The sequence below is a fragment of the Chiloscyllium plagiosum genome, unplaced genomic scaffold, assembly GCF_037043375.1.
Source record: "Chiloscyllium plagiosum isolate Xiang-an unplaced genomic scaffold, Cpla_swu_hap1 HiC_scaffold_20, whole genome shotgun sequence".
NCBI lineage: Eukaryota > Metazoa > Chordata > Chondrichthyes > Orectolobiformes > Hemiscylliidae > Chiloscyllium > Chiloscyllium plagiosum.
Window position 1 is genome coordinate 42,500,770 of NW_028270158.1, and position 16,649 is coordinate 42,517,418.

At 40.4% G+C, this 16,649-nt stretch overlaps 1 protein-coding gene and 1 pseudogene across 7 annotated transcripts in view; one reads left to right on the top strand and one right to left on the bottom strand.

Annotated features, from left to right (window-relative positions):
* crebbpb (CREB binding lysine acetyltransferase b) overlaps nucleotides 1-16,649 on the bottom strand; it is a 210,217-nt gene that overhangs the window by 27,273 nt on the left and 166,295 nt on the right. For all 7 annotated transcript variants that reach the window (XM_087997874.1, XM_087997875.1, XM_087997872.1 and 4 more), the window contains exons 24-28: nucleotides 11,261-11,411; nucleotides 9,922-10,068; nucleotides 9,482-9,595; nucleotides 8,254-8,419; nucleotides 6,703-6,870 (exon numbers count right to left, since the gene is read on the bottom strand). In XM_087997874.1, the coding sequence (XP_087854000.1) occupies nucleotides 6,703-6,870; nucleotides 8,254-8,419; nucleotides 9,482-9,595; nucleotides 9,922-10,068; nucleotides 11,261-11,411 (746 nt within the window). The remainder of the gene's footprint in view (nucleotides 1-6,702; nucleotides 6,871-8,253; nucleotides 8,420-9,481; nucleotides 9,596-9,921; nucleotides 10,069-11,260; nucleotides 11,412-16,649) is intronic.
* On the top strand, nucleotides 3,957-4,645 carry LOC122560630 (elongation factor 1-beta pseudogene; annotated as a pseudogene).

The window sequence follows — 16,649 nt, forward strand, 5'->3', positions numbered from 1 at the left end:
TGCACTCCCTCAATAGCCAGAATGTCTTTCCTCAAATTTGGAGACCAGAACTGCACACAGTACTCCAGGTGTGGTCTCACCAGGGCACAGTACAGCTGCAGAACCTCTTTGTTTCTATACTCAATACCTCTTGTTATGAAGGCTAGCATGCTATTAGCCTTCTTCACTACCTGCTGTACCTGCATGCTTGCCTTCATTGACTGGTGTACAAGAACACCCAGATCTCTCTGTACTGCCCCTTTACCTAAATTGATTCCACTGAGGTAGTAATCTGCCTTCCTGTTCTTGCCACCAAAGTGGATAACCATACATTTATCCACATTAAACTGCATCTGCCATGCATCTGCCCACTCACCTAACTTGTCCAGGTCACCCTGTAATCTCCTAACAGCCTCATCACATCCTCACCACTACTGTTGTAGGCAGGGCATTCCACACCCTTACTAGTCTCTGACTAAAGAACCTGTCCTACATCTATCAATATAAAGCAATTCCCCTTGTGCTAGCCATCACCAACCAAGGAAAAAGGTTCTCACTGTCCACTCTATCTAATCCTCTGATCATCCTGTATGCCTCTATTGAAGTCACCTCTTAATCTTCTTCTCTCTAACAAAAACAGCCTCAAGTCCCTCAGCCTGTCCTCATAAGACCTTCCCTCCATACCAGGCACCATCCTGGTAAATCTACTCTGTACCACATCCTTCCTATAATGCGGTGACCAGAACCGTATACAATACTCCAAGTGTGACCGCACCAGAGTTTTGTACATCTGCAATGTGACCTCACAGCCCCAAAATTCAATCCCTCTACCATTAAAAGCTAACACACTATACGCCTTAACAACCCTATCAACGTGGGTGGCAACCTTTAGGGATCTAAGCATATGGACACCAAGATTTCTCTGCTCATCCACACTACCAAGAATCTTACCATTAGCCCAGTATTCTGTATTCCTGTTATTCCTTCCAAAGTGAATCACCTCTCACTTTTCCGCATTAAACACCATTTGCCACCTCTCCGCCCAGCTCTGCAGCTTATCTATGTCCCTCTGTAACACGCAACATCCTTCCACACTGTCCACAATTCCACCGACTTTAGTGTCATTCACAAATTTACTTACCCATCCTTCTACACCCTCATCCAGGTCATCTATAAAAATGATAAACAGCAGTGGCCCCAAAACAGACTCTTGTGGTACACAAGTAACTGAACTCCAGGATAAACATTTCCCATCGACCACCACCCTCTGTCTTCTTACAGCTAGTCAATTTCTGATTCAACCGCTAAATCACCCTCAATCCCATACCTCCTGCAATAGCCTACTGTGAAGAACCTTATCAAACATTTTACTGAAATCCATATACACCACATCAACTGCTTTACCCTCATCCACCTCTTTGGTCACTTTCTCAAAGAACTCAATAAGGTTTGTGAGGCACGACCTACCCTTCACAAAACAGTGTTGGCCATCCCTAATCAAATTTTTCCTTTCTAGACAATTATAAATCCTCTCTCTTATAATCCTTTCCAAACTTTGCCCACAACAGAAGGAAGGCTCACTGGTTTATAATTACCAAGGTTGTCTCAACTCCCCTTCTTGAACAAAGGGACATTTGCTATCCTCCAGTCTTCTGGCATTATTCCTGTAGACAATCACAACATAAAGATCAAAGCCAAAGGCTCTGCAATCTCCTCCCTAGCTTCCCAGAGAATCCTAGGATAAATCCCATCTGGCCCAAGGGTCTTATCTATTTCACACTTTCCAGAATTGCTAACACCTCCTCCTTGTGAACCTCAATCCCATCTAGTCTAATAGCCTGTATCTCAGTATTCTCTGCAACAACATTGTCTTTTTCTTGTGTGAATATTCATTTAGCGCCTCTCCTATCTCTTTGGAGTCCACGTACAACTTCCCATGACTGTCCTTACTTCAGATCTGTGTTCACTGGGGAAGACACAAGCAATCTCCCTGAGGTAACAGTGACTGAAGGACCTGCACTTAAGGGAATTTATATTTGCCAGGAATTGGTGTTGGAGAGACTGTTAGGTCTGAAGGTTGATAAGTCCCCGGGGCCTGATGGTCTACATCCCAGGTACTGAAGGAGGTGGCTCGAGAAATCATGGATGCGTTGGTGATTATTTTCCAGAGTTCGATAGATTTGGGATCAGTTCCTGCGGATTGGAGGGTGGCTAATGTTGTACCACTTTTTAAGAAAGGTGGGAGAGAGAAAGCAGGAAATTATAGACCAGTTAGTCTGACCTCAGTGGTGGGAAAGATGCTGGAGTCTATTATAAAGGATGAAATTACGACACATCTGGTTAGTAGTAACAGGATAGGTCAGAGTCAGCATGGATTTATGAAGGGGAAATCATGCTTGATTAATCTTCTGGAATTTTTTGAGGATGTAACTCTGAAGATGGACGAGGTAGATCCAGTAGATGTAGTTTTCCTGGACTTTCAGAAAGCTTATAATAAAGTCCCATATAGGTTAGTGAGCAAAATTAGGGCGCATGGTATTGGGGGCAAAGTACTAACTTGGATTGAAAGTTGGTTGGCTGATAGGAAACAAAGAGTAGTGATAAACGGCTTCATTTCGGAATGGCAAGCAGTGACCAGTCGGGTACCGCAGGGATCCGTGCTGGGACCGCAGATTTTTACAATATATGTTAATGATATAGAAGATGGTATTAGTAATAACATTAGCAAATTTGCTGATGATACTAAGCTGGGTGGCAGGGTGAAATGTGAGGAGGATGTTAGGAGATTACAGGGTGACCTGGACAAGTTAGGTGAGTGGTCAGAGGCATGGCAAATACAGTTTAATGTGGATAAATGTATGGTTATCCACTTTGGTGGCAAGAACAGGAAGGCAGATTACTACCTCAATGGAATCAATTTAGGTAAAGGGGCAGTACAAAGAGATCTGAGTGTTCTTGTGCACCAGCCAATGAAGGTAAGCATGCAGGTACAGTCGGTAGTGCAGAAGGCTAATAGCATGCTGGCCTTCATAACAAGAGGAATTGAGTATAGAAGCAAAGAGGTTCTTCTGCAGCTGTACAGGGCCCTGGTGAGACCGCACCTGGAGTACTGTGTGCAATTCTGGTCTCCAAATTTGAGGAAAGACATTCTGGCTATTGAGGGAGTGCAGCGTAGGTTCATGAGGTCAATTCCTGGAATGGCGGGACTATCTTACGCTGAAAGACTGCAGCGACTGGGCTTGTATACCCTTGAGTTTAGAAGACTGAGAGGGAATCTGATTGAGACATATAAGATTATTAAAGGATTGGACACTCTGGAGGCAGGAAACTTGTTTCCGCTGATGGGTGAGTGCCGAACCAGAGGACACGCTTAAAAATACGGGGTAGACCATTTAGGACAGAGATGAGGAGAAACCTCTTCATCCAGAGAGTGGTGGCTGTGTGGAATGCTCTGCCCCAGAGGGCCCAGTCTCTGGATTCATTTAAGAAAGAGTTGGATAGAGCTCTCAAGGATAGTGGAATCAAGGGTTATGGAGATAAGGCAGGAACAGGATACTGATTAAGGATGATCAGCCATGATCATATTGAATGGTGGTGCAGGCTCGAAGGGCAGAATGGCCTACTCCGGCACCTATTGTCTACTGCCCTAGACTGGCCCTAATCTTACCCTAGTCATTCTTTTATTCCTGACATAACTATAGAAAGCTTTAGGGTTTTCGTTCATTCAACGACTTCTTATGTCCCCTCCTAGCTCTTCTTAGCTCTCTCCTTTAGGTCCATCCTCGCTAACTTGTAACTCTGAAGCACCCTAACTGAGCTTTCACGCCTTATCTTTACATAAGCCTCCTTCGCGTGTGACGCAGACAGGTCATTGGAGACTGGGAGCTGCCGAACTTGCCCACCTTCCCCCTCTCACACATACAGACAGAATTAGGCCACCTGCTCCTCACTGCTTTCCCACCCCTCCCCTCACACACATGGGATTCAGCGACGTCAAGTCCCCTTCCAACCGCAAGGTGCTGAATGACTACCTGGCGGAGAGGAGCTACATAGAGGGGCATGTTCCATCTCAAGCTGACATAGCTGTGTTTGAAGCTCTTGCTGCTCCATCATCAGTTGATTTCTCCCATGCACTTTGTTGGTACAGTAATTTTCTATCTTATGAAAGCACCAAGGCTTGCCTTCCAGGTGTTAAGCAACCCCTCGGTAAAAATGGTCCACAAAATATAGCAGATACAACATCAGCAAAAGCTGTGGATGATGATGACGACAACAAATAATATCAATCTCTAAAATGCAGAGGCTAAAAGGCTCAAAGAAGAACGTCTAGCTCAATACGAAGCCAGGAAGTCCAAAAAGCCAGCACTTATTGCAAAATCATCTAGTTAATTGGATGTAAAACCATGGGATGATGAAATTGACATGGTCAAATTGGAAGAATGTGTACATTCAGTGACAATGGATGGCTTACTTTAGGGTACCTCCAAACTGGTTCCTGTGTGCTATGGCATCAAAAAGTTACAGATTCAATGTGTAGTTGAAGATGACAAGGTGGAAACAGATATGCTGGAAGAAGCTATTGTTGCATTTGAAGATTATGTACAATCAGTTGATGTTGCAGCCTTCAACAAAGTGTAGAATGACAACAAACGAACACTTAATAAAAACTGACACGTCCAGGAAAAAAAGTCTCCTTCTTCCTTGATAAAAGATTCAACTTCTTTAATAAACCACGGTTCCCTTGCACAACCACTTCCTTCTACCTGACAGGTACATACTTATCAAGGACATGCAGTAGCTGTTCCTTGAACATACTCCACATTTCAATCGTGCCCATCCTCTGCAGTTTCCTTCCCCATTCTATGCATCCTAAATCTTGCCAACTTGCATAATTGCCTTTCCCTCAACTACAACTCTTGCCCTGCAGAATATACCTATCCCTTTGCATTGTTAAAGTAAATGTAACCAAAGTGCTCACTTTCCTTCAAATCTAACTCCTGGCCTGGTTCATTACACAGTACCAAATCCAAAGTGGCCTCACTTCTTGATGGCTTATCTACATACTGTGTCAGGAAAGCCTCCTGGACAAAAACTGACCCATGCCAAAACTTGTGGTGCTGGAAAAACACAGCCAGTCAAGCAGCATCCGAGGAGCAGAAAAGTCAAAATTTTGAGCATAAGCTCTTCATCAGGACTCTGATTTCCAGCATCTGCAGTCCTCACTTTCTCCTCCAAAAACTGACTCACCTAAAGTACTTGAACTATAGCATTTCCAGTCAATATTTGGAAAAGTAACCTGTTACTTTCGCTCCTATCCGGGAATCATCTTTCCAATCTTTTCCTCTATATCTCTGGAACTATTCGGAGGTCGATAGAAAAATCCCAACAGGGTGACCTCTCTTTTCCTGTTTCTAACCTCAGCCCATACTACCTCAGTAGACGAGTCCTCAAACAAGGACAAGTAATACTGTCCTTGACTAACAGTGGCACCTCCACCACCATTCCCCCCCCCCCCAACCTTTTACCACCTCCCCTGATCATACTGAAATATCTAAACTCCAGAACCTGCAACAACCATGCCTGTCCCTTCTCTGTACATGTCTCCGAAATGGCTACAAAATCAAAGTCCCAGGTACCAACCCATACTGCACGTTCACCACCTTATTCTGGATGCTCCTAGTGTTGAAATAGATACACTTCAAACTATGTTCCTGCCTGCTGGTACACTCCAGTGACCTTCAAACCTTATTCATGACTTCACTACTCTCAACCTCCTGTACACTGGAGCTACAATTCAGATCCGCCCACCCCACTCCACTGGTGAATTATTTTAAACCCTCTAAAGAGCATTAGCAATTTTCCCCCATAGGATGTTGGTATCTCTCTGGTTCAGGTATAGACCATCTCATTTGCAGAGGTCCCAACTATCCCAGAATGAGCCCAAATTATTCATGTTATCTCCTGCACCATCCCTGTAGCCACTTGTTCAACTGCTCTCTCTCTATTCCTCACCTTACTATGCTGACTTGTTGAAGAAGTGCAGAAAATTTCAGTGGATGGAGGCATGTCGAAGGCATTTGGCAGCCTGAAAGCTGTGTTAACCACTGTCCCAGTGTTAGCCACACCGAATTATGCAATGACATTAACGATAGTTATCAATGCTAGTGATGTGGGTGTCTATGCTGTACTCTTGCAAGACAACGACAAGAAGATAGAAAGATCTGTTGGGTATTTTTTCAGAAAACTGAATAATCATCAACAGAAATATTCCACAATTGAGAAGGAGATCTTAAGTTTGGTGTTGGCATTACAATATTTCAACATTTATGTTGCTATTAATGTGTCTGAGACAATTACATATACTGATCATAACTCCAGAAAGTTTTTGGTGAAATTTAAGGTTAAAAACTCCAGACTGTTTATATGGAGCTTATTGTTGCAGCCATTCAATTTGAAAATCATACATGTGGCAGAAAACTTAACTGCAGACACGTTACCACAATTTTGAAGGAGGAAGACAGCGGCAGCAATGGCGGGAAAAAACAGACTGAAATGGACTGTAATAGGGAATGCTTGCATGCTTAAAGTCAACGTAATGTTTACGTATTGTAGTGTACTAATAGGGTAAGGCTCAAGATTTTTTAAAAATGAAGCCATCTTTGTATATTAAAAAAAAATCAATGATCCAGAAAATCCTAAGCAAAGTCTCCTCAAAAAACTCACATCAGGGGTTTCACTGGGGATGCTGTTCTCTTCCCTCTTGCGTTCCTCTTCTTCCTGCTCCAATTCTTTTATGCTTTCTTCTAGTACATTGGGCCAAAAGTCACCCTCAAAATAAGGCAATTCATTTGCACTGGTCAGACGGTCCTCTGTTGCCTGTTTGAAGATATCCTGTCAGCAAAGCAAAAAGAAATCACCATTAAACAACACACAGTCTCTTGTACAAAACAATAAAGCAGGAAGAGCCTTTGCTTAAGTTTATATTAGTATGGAAAATGATCAAGGAAGGCCACAGAATTCGTCATTCTGCTATTTCAAAGAACAGAAACCGATTATTATTTTACAAATCAAATACATACCAACTATTCAAACTAATTAACATCATTGCTCCGTTGGAAGTATTGTCATTTCTACTTGAAACTTTTGTTGGTGTATTACTGCATTCAAGATACTATCATTCAGCTTTTGACCTATTTAGAAAGTGCAACATTTCAATCTATTTAGTATAATTTGCTGAGCACTGGCTGACAATCATGCATTCATAGGGACCCTGCATTGATTAACACTAGTTAGACTAATTTAGTTGACTTCAAGGAGGAATTTGCAGGAAAAATCAACTGATTTGGTGAGAAAGGCAGACCTAAATAGATAACTTTGGTGTTGATAATTTAAATGAAGTGTTCAGTAATCAACTTTAAAGGAGGAATTGAGCAATCTAATCTATTACACTGCTACTGAAGAATAGCTGAGTGTGCAGATAACTCTTGAACAGATATCTTTAACTGTACGCACATGAATACTGCCTTGTACTCCATTTGACATGCCTGAACTTTATGTTTAATCAAGACTACAAAATTTTGGATCTGCACCATACTGGAACCATCAGAAAAGTCTACAAGAACTACTGCACAAAGTTTCCTACAACATAAATGTATCGTGGGTCATTTATTAATCATCAAAAGTACTGGCCTCCTATTTCAGGGATTTGAAGATAACACACAAAGTGATGACAAATTGATGAGAAAGGCTGTTGTAAAGTACCTGAATGATAACATACTTTAAGACTTTAACCTGGCAAAAAAGTGTCAGATAATTGTATTTTGTGAATCTATCTGCCTACTTATATTATCAAAAAGTAGTGAATATTATAAGTTGTTAAGGACCATATGTAGTGTCATCTGCAATTTGCCCTGACCCTTGGTAAGATGGAGAACATGTGTCTGCCTGAACCAGACAAGTTAATTATACAGATTTTTTTAGCAGTTTGTCCAGATAGGATTTTCAGTTTTGCAAATAAAATAATTTTTATACGACTAGGGGCACCTTTCACAGAAATCTTTGCTGCATAGACCTGAAAAGTGAAAAGCCATTTCACCTTCGAAGATCAAGATGAAGTCAGGCAGTTTAGGAAAGTGTACCTTTGAATACTATAGTTATACAAATGAACAGTGGGTGGCATCACAAATTACTATCACATTGAAGGGATTGAATTATTTAGAGGCTGTGTGAAATACTTTTAAAACCTTGGGAGGAAAACAGAACTTCAGAACAAACCTTATAATCATGAATGATTCGCTCAGCAAAAGCTTTATCCAGCATTTTCTTGTACCATTCCTGCAATCGTTTGGGTTTGGGGATTTTCTGATCTGCTGGGTGGCAGTGAAAGATGTAATCGTCACCTTCACTGGGAGGGCAAGCCCAGATATGGCCCTGTGTAAAGCTGTGGGAAACAGAGAACAAAATGAACTGTTACAGCAATAATCTAAATCATAGAAAAACAGCAAAGAGATTTACTGATTTCAGTTTAAGTTCAAAATCAAAAACCTTAACTGTAAATAACAAAATTTAATTACTGTGAATTTTGGAAATCTGAAATTGACACAAAATGCTGGAACTATTCAGCAGGTGAGGCAGCAGTTATAGGAAGAGAAATAGAGTTAAAATTTCAGAACGATAAATGTGCATCAGAATTAAAAAGAACAGATACATTAAAAAGTTTAAAGCAACTGAAAGAGGGAAGGTGAAAAAAGAAGAAAAGGAAAAGCTTTTGATCAGGTGAAAGGCGCAAGAGATTAAATGAAAAATAGATAACTTTTAAAGATACTCAATGACTGAGAACCTAGAATTCTTAGGGTACAGAATTCTAAGAATGACAAAGAAATTTGTTCTCACCCTCTGTCCTAAATGGTTGACCCCTTATCCTGAGACTAAGAACTGGGGCTTTAGACTGTTCACCCAAAAAACTCATTTCAATGTGCAAAAAGCTGTCAAATATAACTTTGCAAAGCTAAAAATTTATTGCTTCTGTAGTTTGTAGCCACCATCACAAAATCTGCTGTTATGGTCGGTGTGGCCAGTCTGATTTGTGGCACCGTCACACAATCACTGCAGCTCCAGAGATGATTAAGAGTGGTAACACTTACCTGGATAAACTGGAGCATGAAGTATAGGAGTTGGGAGATCATGTTGTGCCGTACAGGACATTGGTTCGGCCACTTTTGGAATATTGTGTGCAATTCTGATCTCCTTCCTATCGGAAGGATGTTATAAAACTTGAAAGGGTTCAGAGAAAATTTACAAGAACGTTGCCAGGGTTGGAGGATTTGAGCTATATGGAGAGGCTGAATACGCTGGGGCTGTTTTCCCTGGAGCGTTGGAGGCTGATGGGTGACCTTACAGAGGTTTATAAAATCATGAAGGGCCAAACTTATATGCATTTTTTCCCCAATTACATAAAGACAAATAAATTACAAAGTTCAGCTTTTATTAAGATCAAACTTACCCAAGTTTTTTCACATATTCCAGATAACCAATTAAGATTTCATGATAAACTGCAGTTCGGAGGCATCTTGGGCGGAAGAAGTGAATACTGTCGAGGTAAGATATGTACACACGTCTGCAAAATTGTATAAGAATAACAGAATCAGCCACTAGCTAGGGATTAGAAAGGCCATGTTCTTCATTCATTAAAATAAATACTCGCCTTATGGGGCCAAAATAGAGCGAGTACCAGTTTAAAATACATGTTTCTCCTGCAACAAAAATTATCTTTGCTGGTGATTCGATCAGTTTTAATCATACTTACCCACTCTTTTAACAAAGATGAAATTTTTATTTTTCTATTGTGAAAACTGCTACCATTACAAACAGAGGGAAAAAAGGGAACTAAAACAGATCCACCAAATAATTTGCTAAGATACGGAGTGCACGGTTTCACACTACCTTGTATTAGGAGTTGGACAGTCTGATCCATATTCCTGTACATGCATTCCAAAGAAGCAGACATCCACACCATCAATCTCCTCAAAAGCAAAAAGTGCTTTGGTTCTATACGGAAAGGTCTCCGACATTTCACCTGTGTCCACAAACCTGAAACAAGAAAAGGGCCATCTTTATGCACAATCTGAAGGGTGGATACATTAGAACACAATCCTCTTTGCTGCAGATGCAAAAGAAAATCTACTGGTTAATAAACAAAACAAGCCAAAGCAGAGTAGGAATTGAAAAAATCGTATCAGAAATCCAACTTATATTGATGCAAAAGGTCAGAAAGTGAAATATGCTTTGAGTTTATTTTCTCCTCCACATTAGTCATTTACACATTTACAAAAGTAAACCTGTAAGTTAAATGTAGGCTTCATACATCAATGGGTCTAGTTAATCTTATGAATCCAAAATCAACATCCAGCAGGCAATGTAGCAACATCACAACTGTGCCTTATTTAAAAAAAAAACTCTGACTTAGACCATCTGCACAACTGTGTTTTCCAATTCTTCCCCTTCTTTACCCCTGCTACTTCCAATTTACCCAGTTTGCCCGAAATTCCATGTCACTGATTGTGTGCTTTCTCTAATCCTTTCCACTCAACTCATGACCGTCTATTCCTTTATCCGGCCTATTTTTACACTAACATCAGACTCATTGCCTTTCTTAAATCCTTCTCTTCAAAACTGACACCATCTTCTCTCAAGAAATTCATTTTAACCCATCAGTCCTCCAGCAATGATACCACATTTGACTTTACTTTCCTTTCAAAGCTCCTCAAACACATCATTGTGTATTAATTAAGTATTCAACTGTATTCATGTATTGGATATTAACTGAGGATTCACCTTGCTCATTCATATGGGACCAGGCTGAAACTTGTGTTGGAAGTAGACAATATTTATGTCTAATAAATAAAAACTTTAAACATATAAATATTTGGTGCACTATTCTAATTTCCACATCACCTGGTGACCTAAGTTCTAACATTTACCACAATCCCAGGGCAGTAACCATTCCACTCAAAATCCCATTTGACTCACTTCTGCCCTGAATTGAAATTAATGGATTACTTCTTACATTATCCCTTCTTGTCCTATCTGTTATTCACCTGTTATCATCACCACCTCCTGATCTACAAGGTGCCTCTCCAAATCATCATCTGCAAACACCAGTTTAACTTTCACGAGTTTTGTCTGGCAGAAATTAATTATAAAACTCATAGGTAACCATATTTTTCATTACGTTATATATGGAGAATAAATTTAATAACTTTCATATGTTCCCTTTACTTGCCTGCTTTTCATTCCTGGTTTAACTTCCACAGTTTTATCAGAGCTGGATACCACACGAACATATACTTCGCCTGCTTCAGGATGATTCTGGCGTCGCAGAAATTTGTTCACTCTGTCTTCTAAATGATTCCCTAACCTGGTTGTTTGTAATCCTATGAACAGAAACAACATAAGCAAATATGAGAAGCAGAATGAAATCCAGTTTACAATCTGCCAATTTCTCAAGTTAGGACAATAATTAGTTGGTAGTAAGCAATATCATAATTGAAGTGCGACAGCCATATTGTACATGATCTAAAATCTAATCAGCACATATTTATGCAACAGAATCTTTTGTTCCTGTTGAGGACAAATTGGGAGATAGCCACTTTATAGAAGGGTAAAGGCTTCCCTCATGATTCCTATGCAGCCAAGCAATCCTATCAAAGAGAATGCAACAGGACCATATCCCCAACAGCTCCTGCTAGTTCAGCCTGGTCTGACTCACTTCAAGATTCTAGTTTTACTTCCCATAACGAGCAACCAGCCAGATAGATATGAGTTTTCAAATCAATAATGAAAGCCTGCACTGAGATTGGGTAGAAAAGAGTTTAATCAATATTCTGAAAGATGAAGACTGCAGGTAAAGTTCTGCCAGGCTATTTTACACAGGATAACAATTACTGCATTAACTATGTAAAGTAATGGTGTAATATAGCATGAAAACAGACCCTTTGGTCCAATGAGTCCATGACAACATAATCACAAGCTAAACTAGTCCCACCTGCCTGTGCTTGGCCCATATCCCTCAAAACTTTCCTTATTCATGGTACTTATCTAAATGCCTTTTAAAGTTGTAACTGTACCTCCATCCACTACTTCCTCTGTGTTTTTCAAAAAAATACCCTGGACTTTTTAAAAAGTTTTCTCCTCTCACCTTAATAATATGGAGAAAGTGAGGACTGCTGATGCTGGAGATCAGAGTTGAGAGTGTGGTGCTGAAAAAGTTAAGCAGGTCAAACAGTTTCCGAAGAACAGGAGAATTGACGTTTTGGGCATAAGCCCTTCACCAAGGAGGGCTTATGCCTGAAACGTCGATTCTCCTGCTCCTCGGATGCTGCCTGACCTGCTGTGCTTCTCTAGTACCACACTCTCGACTCACCTTAACAACATGTCCCCGAGTCTTGAAGCTCTCCATCCTAGGGAAAAGTCACCTGCCATTCACCTTATCAATACCCTTCAGGATTTTATAAAGCACTATAAGGTTACCTCTCAAGCTCATACACTCCAGTGAAGAAAGTCCCAGCCTATCTAGCCTCCCATTGTAACTCAAACCTTCCATTCCCTGCAACATTCTGGTAAATCTTTCTAGCTTAATATCCTTCTTTTAAGATGACAACCAAAACTGGACACAGTACTCCAGAAGAGATCTCACTAACGTCCTGTATAACCCCAACATAACCTCTCAACTCCGATACTCAAAGGTCTGAGCAATGAAGGTAAGCATGCTAAATAAATGCCTTTTTAACCACCCTATCTATGTGTGGGATATGAACGTCAAAGAATTATGTATCTGAACCGCTCGGTCTCTCTGCAACACCACCGAAGGCCCTACTTTTAATTGTATAAGCTCTGCCTTTGTTTTACCAAAATGTAATTCCTTGTGTTTATCCAAATTAAACTCCATCCTGGTGTACTGCAGTGTGTTGTGGCCCTTTTGAATAGTGTCCTGATGCAGCTTCGTTTGTGTGTGTTGGGGTGGTTACTTTCATAGTTTAGGACTTGGTCTGTGTGTGTGGCTTTCCTGCAGTACACCAGGACTGCAAAAAGAAGAAGAGGAACACCTATACAAGGTATTCGCCAAAAACGGATACCCGCGCAACTTCATCAGCAGATGCCTAAGAGAAAGACCACGGAACGAGGACATACCACAACCAAAAGGACTAGCCACACTACCATACATCAGGAGCATCTCGGAACTGACTGCCAGACTACTGCGACCCCTAGGACTCATAACGGCACACAAACCAACAGCCACGCTCAGACAACAACTCACCAGAACGAAGGACCCGATACCCAACATGAGCAAGATGAATGTAGTGTACAAAATACCATGCAAGGACTGCACTAAACACTATATAGGACAAACAGGAAGACAGCTAACAATCCGCATACATGAACATCAACTAGCCACGAAACGACACGACCAGCTATCCTTAGTAGCCACACACGCAGACAACAAGCAACATGAATTCGACTGGGACAACACTACTATCATAGGGCAAGCCAAACAGAGAACAGCCAGGGAATTCCTAGAGGCATGGCATTCATCCACAACCTCCATCAACAAACACATTCGACCTGGACCCAATATACCAACCACTACAGCGGACAGCTGAAACTGACAACCGGAAGCGGCAGGGACAGACCACTATAAACACCGGAGGAAACATCAAAGAAGCGCTTCGCAGGAGGCTCCCAAGCACTGATGATGTCGCCAAGCCAGGGGACGAAATGTTTGCAACAAAAACTTCCAGCTCGGCGAACAGAACCATGCCTTCTTTATTCTCATCTGAATCATTTGTATATATGACAAACAAAAAGTGGATTGAGCACCGATCCATGTGGAGCACTGCTGGTCATGGGCCTCCAGTCTGAAAATCAACCCTCCACCATCACACTGTCTCCTGCTACTAAACCAATTTTGTATCTAATTGGCAAGTTCATCCTGGATCCCATGTGATCTAACTTTACTAATCAGTCTACCATGTGGAATCTTGTCAAAGGCTTTACTAAAGTCTAAGTAAACACTGTTCTCATCAACCTTCATGGTTACTTCCTTAAAATAATCAATCAAGTTTGAGAAACACAATTTCCCTTGCCCAAAACCATGCTGAATATCCCTAATCATTCCTTGCCTCTCCAAATGCATATAAAACCTTCCTTTCAGAAACACTTCCATCAACTTACCCACCACCCAAGTCAGACTCACAGGTCTATAGTTCCCAGGCTTCTCCTTACATCCCTTCTCAAGGTACAACATAAGCCACTCCAGTCATCCGGCACATGACTTGCAGGTATACAAATATTGCTGCAGGGGCCCCCCGCAATTTCCTCCCTAACCTCTCATGTCTTAAGATACACTAGATCAGGTGGAGATTTATCCACCTTTATATTTAAGGCCTCCAGCCTTCCCCTTCTGTAGTGTGAATAGTTTACAAAACATCAATATTTATTTCCGAGATCTCTAGTGTCCATTTCTTTCTCCACAGTAAAAACTGAGAATTTAAATGCATATTCTTCAGCTCAAAGGATTTCACTGAGCGGCAGTCATTAATTGTTAATCAGAACCCATTTTTAATTCAACCATTTAACATTTGATTACCTACGGCAATATCCTTTATATATTATTCTAAATGCATATTGCTAAGAATATGCTCTAAATGTAATTTGGCTGAGGTTAAGTTTAAGCTTGACTTAAACTTTGAAAAGGAATTTATTTCAAGTTTTCTTGACTTATCTGGAACGTTTACTGTGGAGAATGGAAATTTTTCTTTAAGTAAGACTTCCTCGAAATCTCAGGTGTGATGATAACTGCTTAAACCCAGCCAAGACTGGTCTGAACAGTGATTGGCTTGGAGAGGTTCTTGTTTCATCTGGTTCAATTGGAGGAAGGTCCGAAAAGCAATAGAACGTCCTGTGTTTTATCATTTTTGCCTTCAGGAATAACTCATAGATCAAAGTTACTTTCTTCCAGAAAGTAAATCTCTACAGAGAAATCCTTTTCTCTCTAGCGTTTTGTGCAGAGTGGATACACGCGTTATGTTCGAGTTTGTGTTTTTGAAGTTATTTAGAGGGATAAACACTTGTACTTCTACATTACTTACGGAATGAATGGTGATCATTTATTACATCTTTATTGAATATTTTTGCTTTGATAATAAACTCAATTGTGTTTATTAAGAAGCCTCGTTCAAAGATCATTTTGCTTAAAGCCCAATGTAGATTAGGTATTTAATTAGTTATCTTGGTAACTGGAAAAGGTATTCTTATTTTATGGTGTGATCTGTGGTGCAGTGGGACTAGAGTATTAGTGCACTCCAGCTATAACCCCTAGCCTTATAGTAACTTGTCTCTAAGCCACTTTGTGTTTTATATTCCAAAACAGTTGGTTGCAAGGAACAGGAGATCAGGCATATAATGCAGAAATTTCTTTGATATGATATAATGTTCCCATTCATATCAGACTGGAGTGGAAGTGGAGAGGAATGGTACCAAGAACTAGCTGACCTTGAGGAAAACTAGCTATGAAGAAGCTGCCTGAGTGATTGATGTCATTTCTGAAAAAAAAAGTCATCTATATTGATGAAGGTGATTCTCATTTGTTCTTTTCAAAGAATGACTTACAGAATATTTCTTGAGGAAACTGTTTCTGCAGGACTTCAGAGACTGTGCATAATTAGTGACTTGATCCCCACATGCCATAATATTCGAGCAACAGACACTGAAACATCATATGCTTGATCCCTTTGTCTTCAAGAATAATCCATTGGCCAAAGTGACTTTTGTTTTAGAACAATAATCTCGGAGGATAAATCATTTTATCTCTTTTCTTCTAGAACATGCCTTTGTTTTCGACGATACTAAAAGGATAAGCATTCCTATTACTGACTATGTAGTTAACCAATCATTGCACCTTTACTGAATAAATTGCATTTTATCAATAAACTCATTATTTTGTTATTAAGAAACTGGTTGATAGAACTTTTTGTTTAACTGGGCATCTTGGCAGTTGGAAGAACTACTTTTATTTATATTCCAAACCATGGAGTAGTGGGACGAGGGCAATATTGTACTTCTTCAGCTTCTGTGGGTAACATTAAAAAGGGGCTTATATGGGATATTCAATTACAACATTGTTTAATTGAAAAAGTGGGGCATTTATAACTGGAAAAAGATGAATTCATCAGGTTCCTCATACTTTAATTTTTGCAAACTGGTTTTGACAGTTGCCAAGGCTTTTCTGTCAGTGAAAGATTTATTCATGAATGATTTGCAATGTATAACTAAGGTGAAGCTAATTGAACTGCCTAGAATATTGGTGCTGGAATCACAGAATTTTACAGTACAGGAGGAGGCGGCCATTTGACCCATCATGTCTGTGCCAGCTCCTAGAAGTGCTACCCAGCTAGTCCCACTCTCCAGCCCTATTTTTGTAGCCCTCAACTTCACTTTCAAACATATATACCAAACTCTCTGAGTTAGAGTTATAAAAAGCTGATGTAATTGAGGTAAAAGCCCATCATTTGAAGAATCTCAACACAAATCAGATTTGATTTGATTTATTATTGTCATTCATACTGTGTTTGTGCAAAGTTCGAGCTTGGGGTTCCAGTTTTGTGTTTAATTGG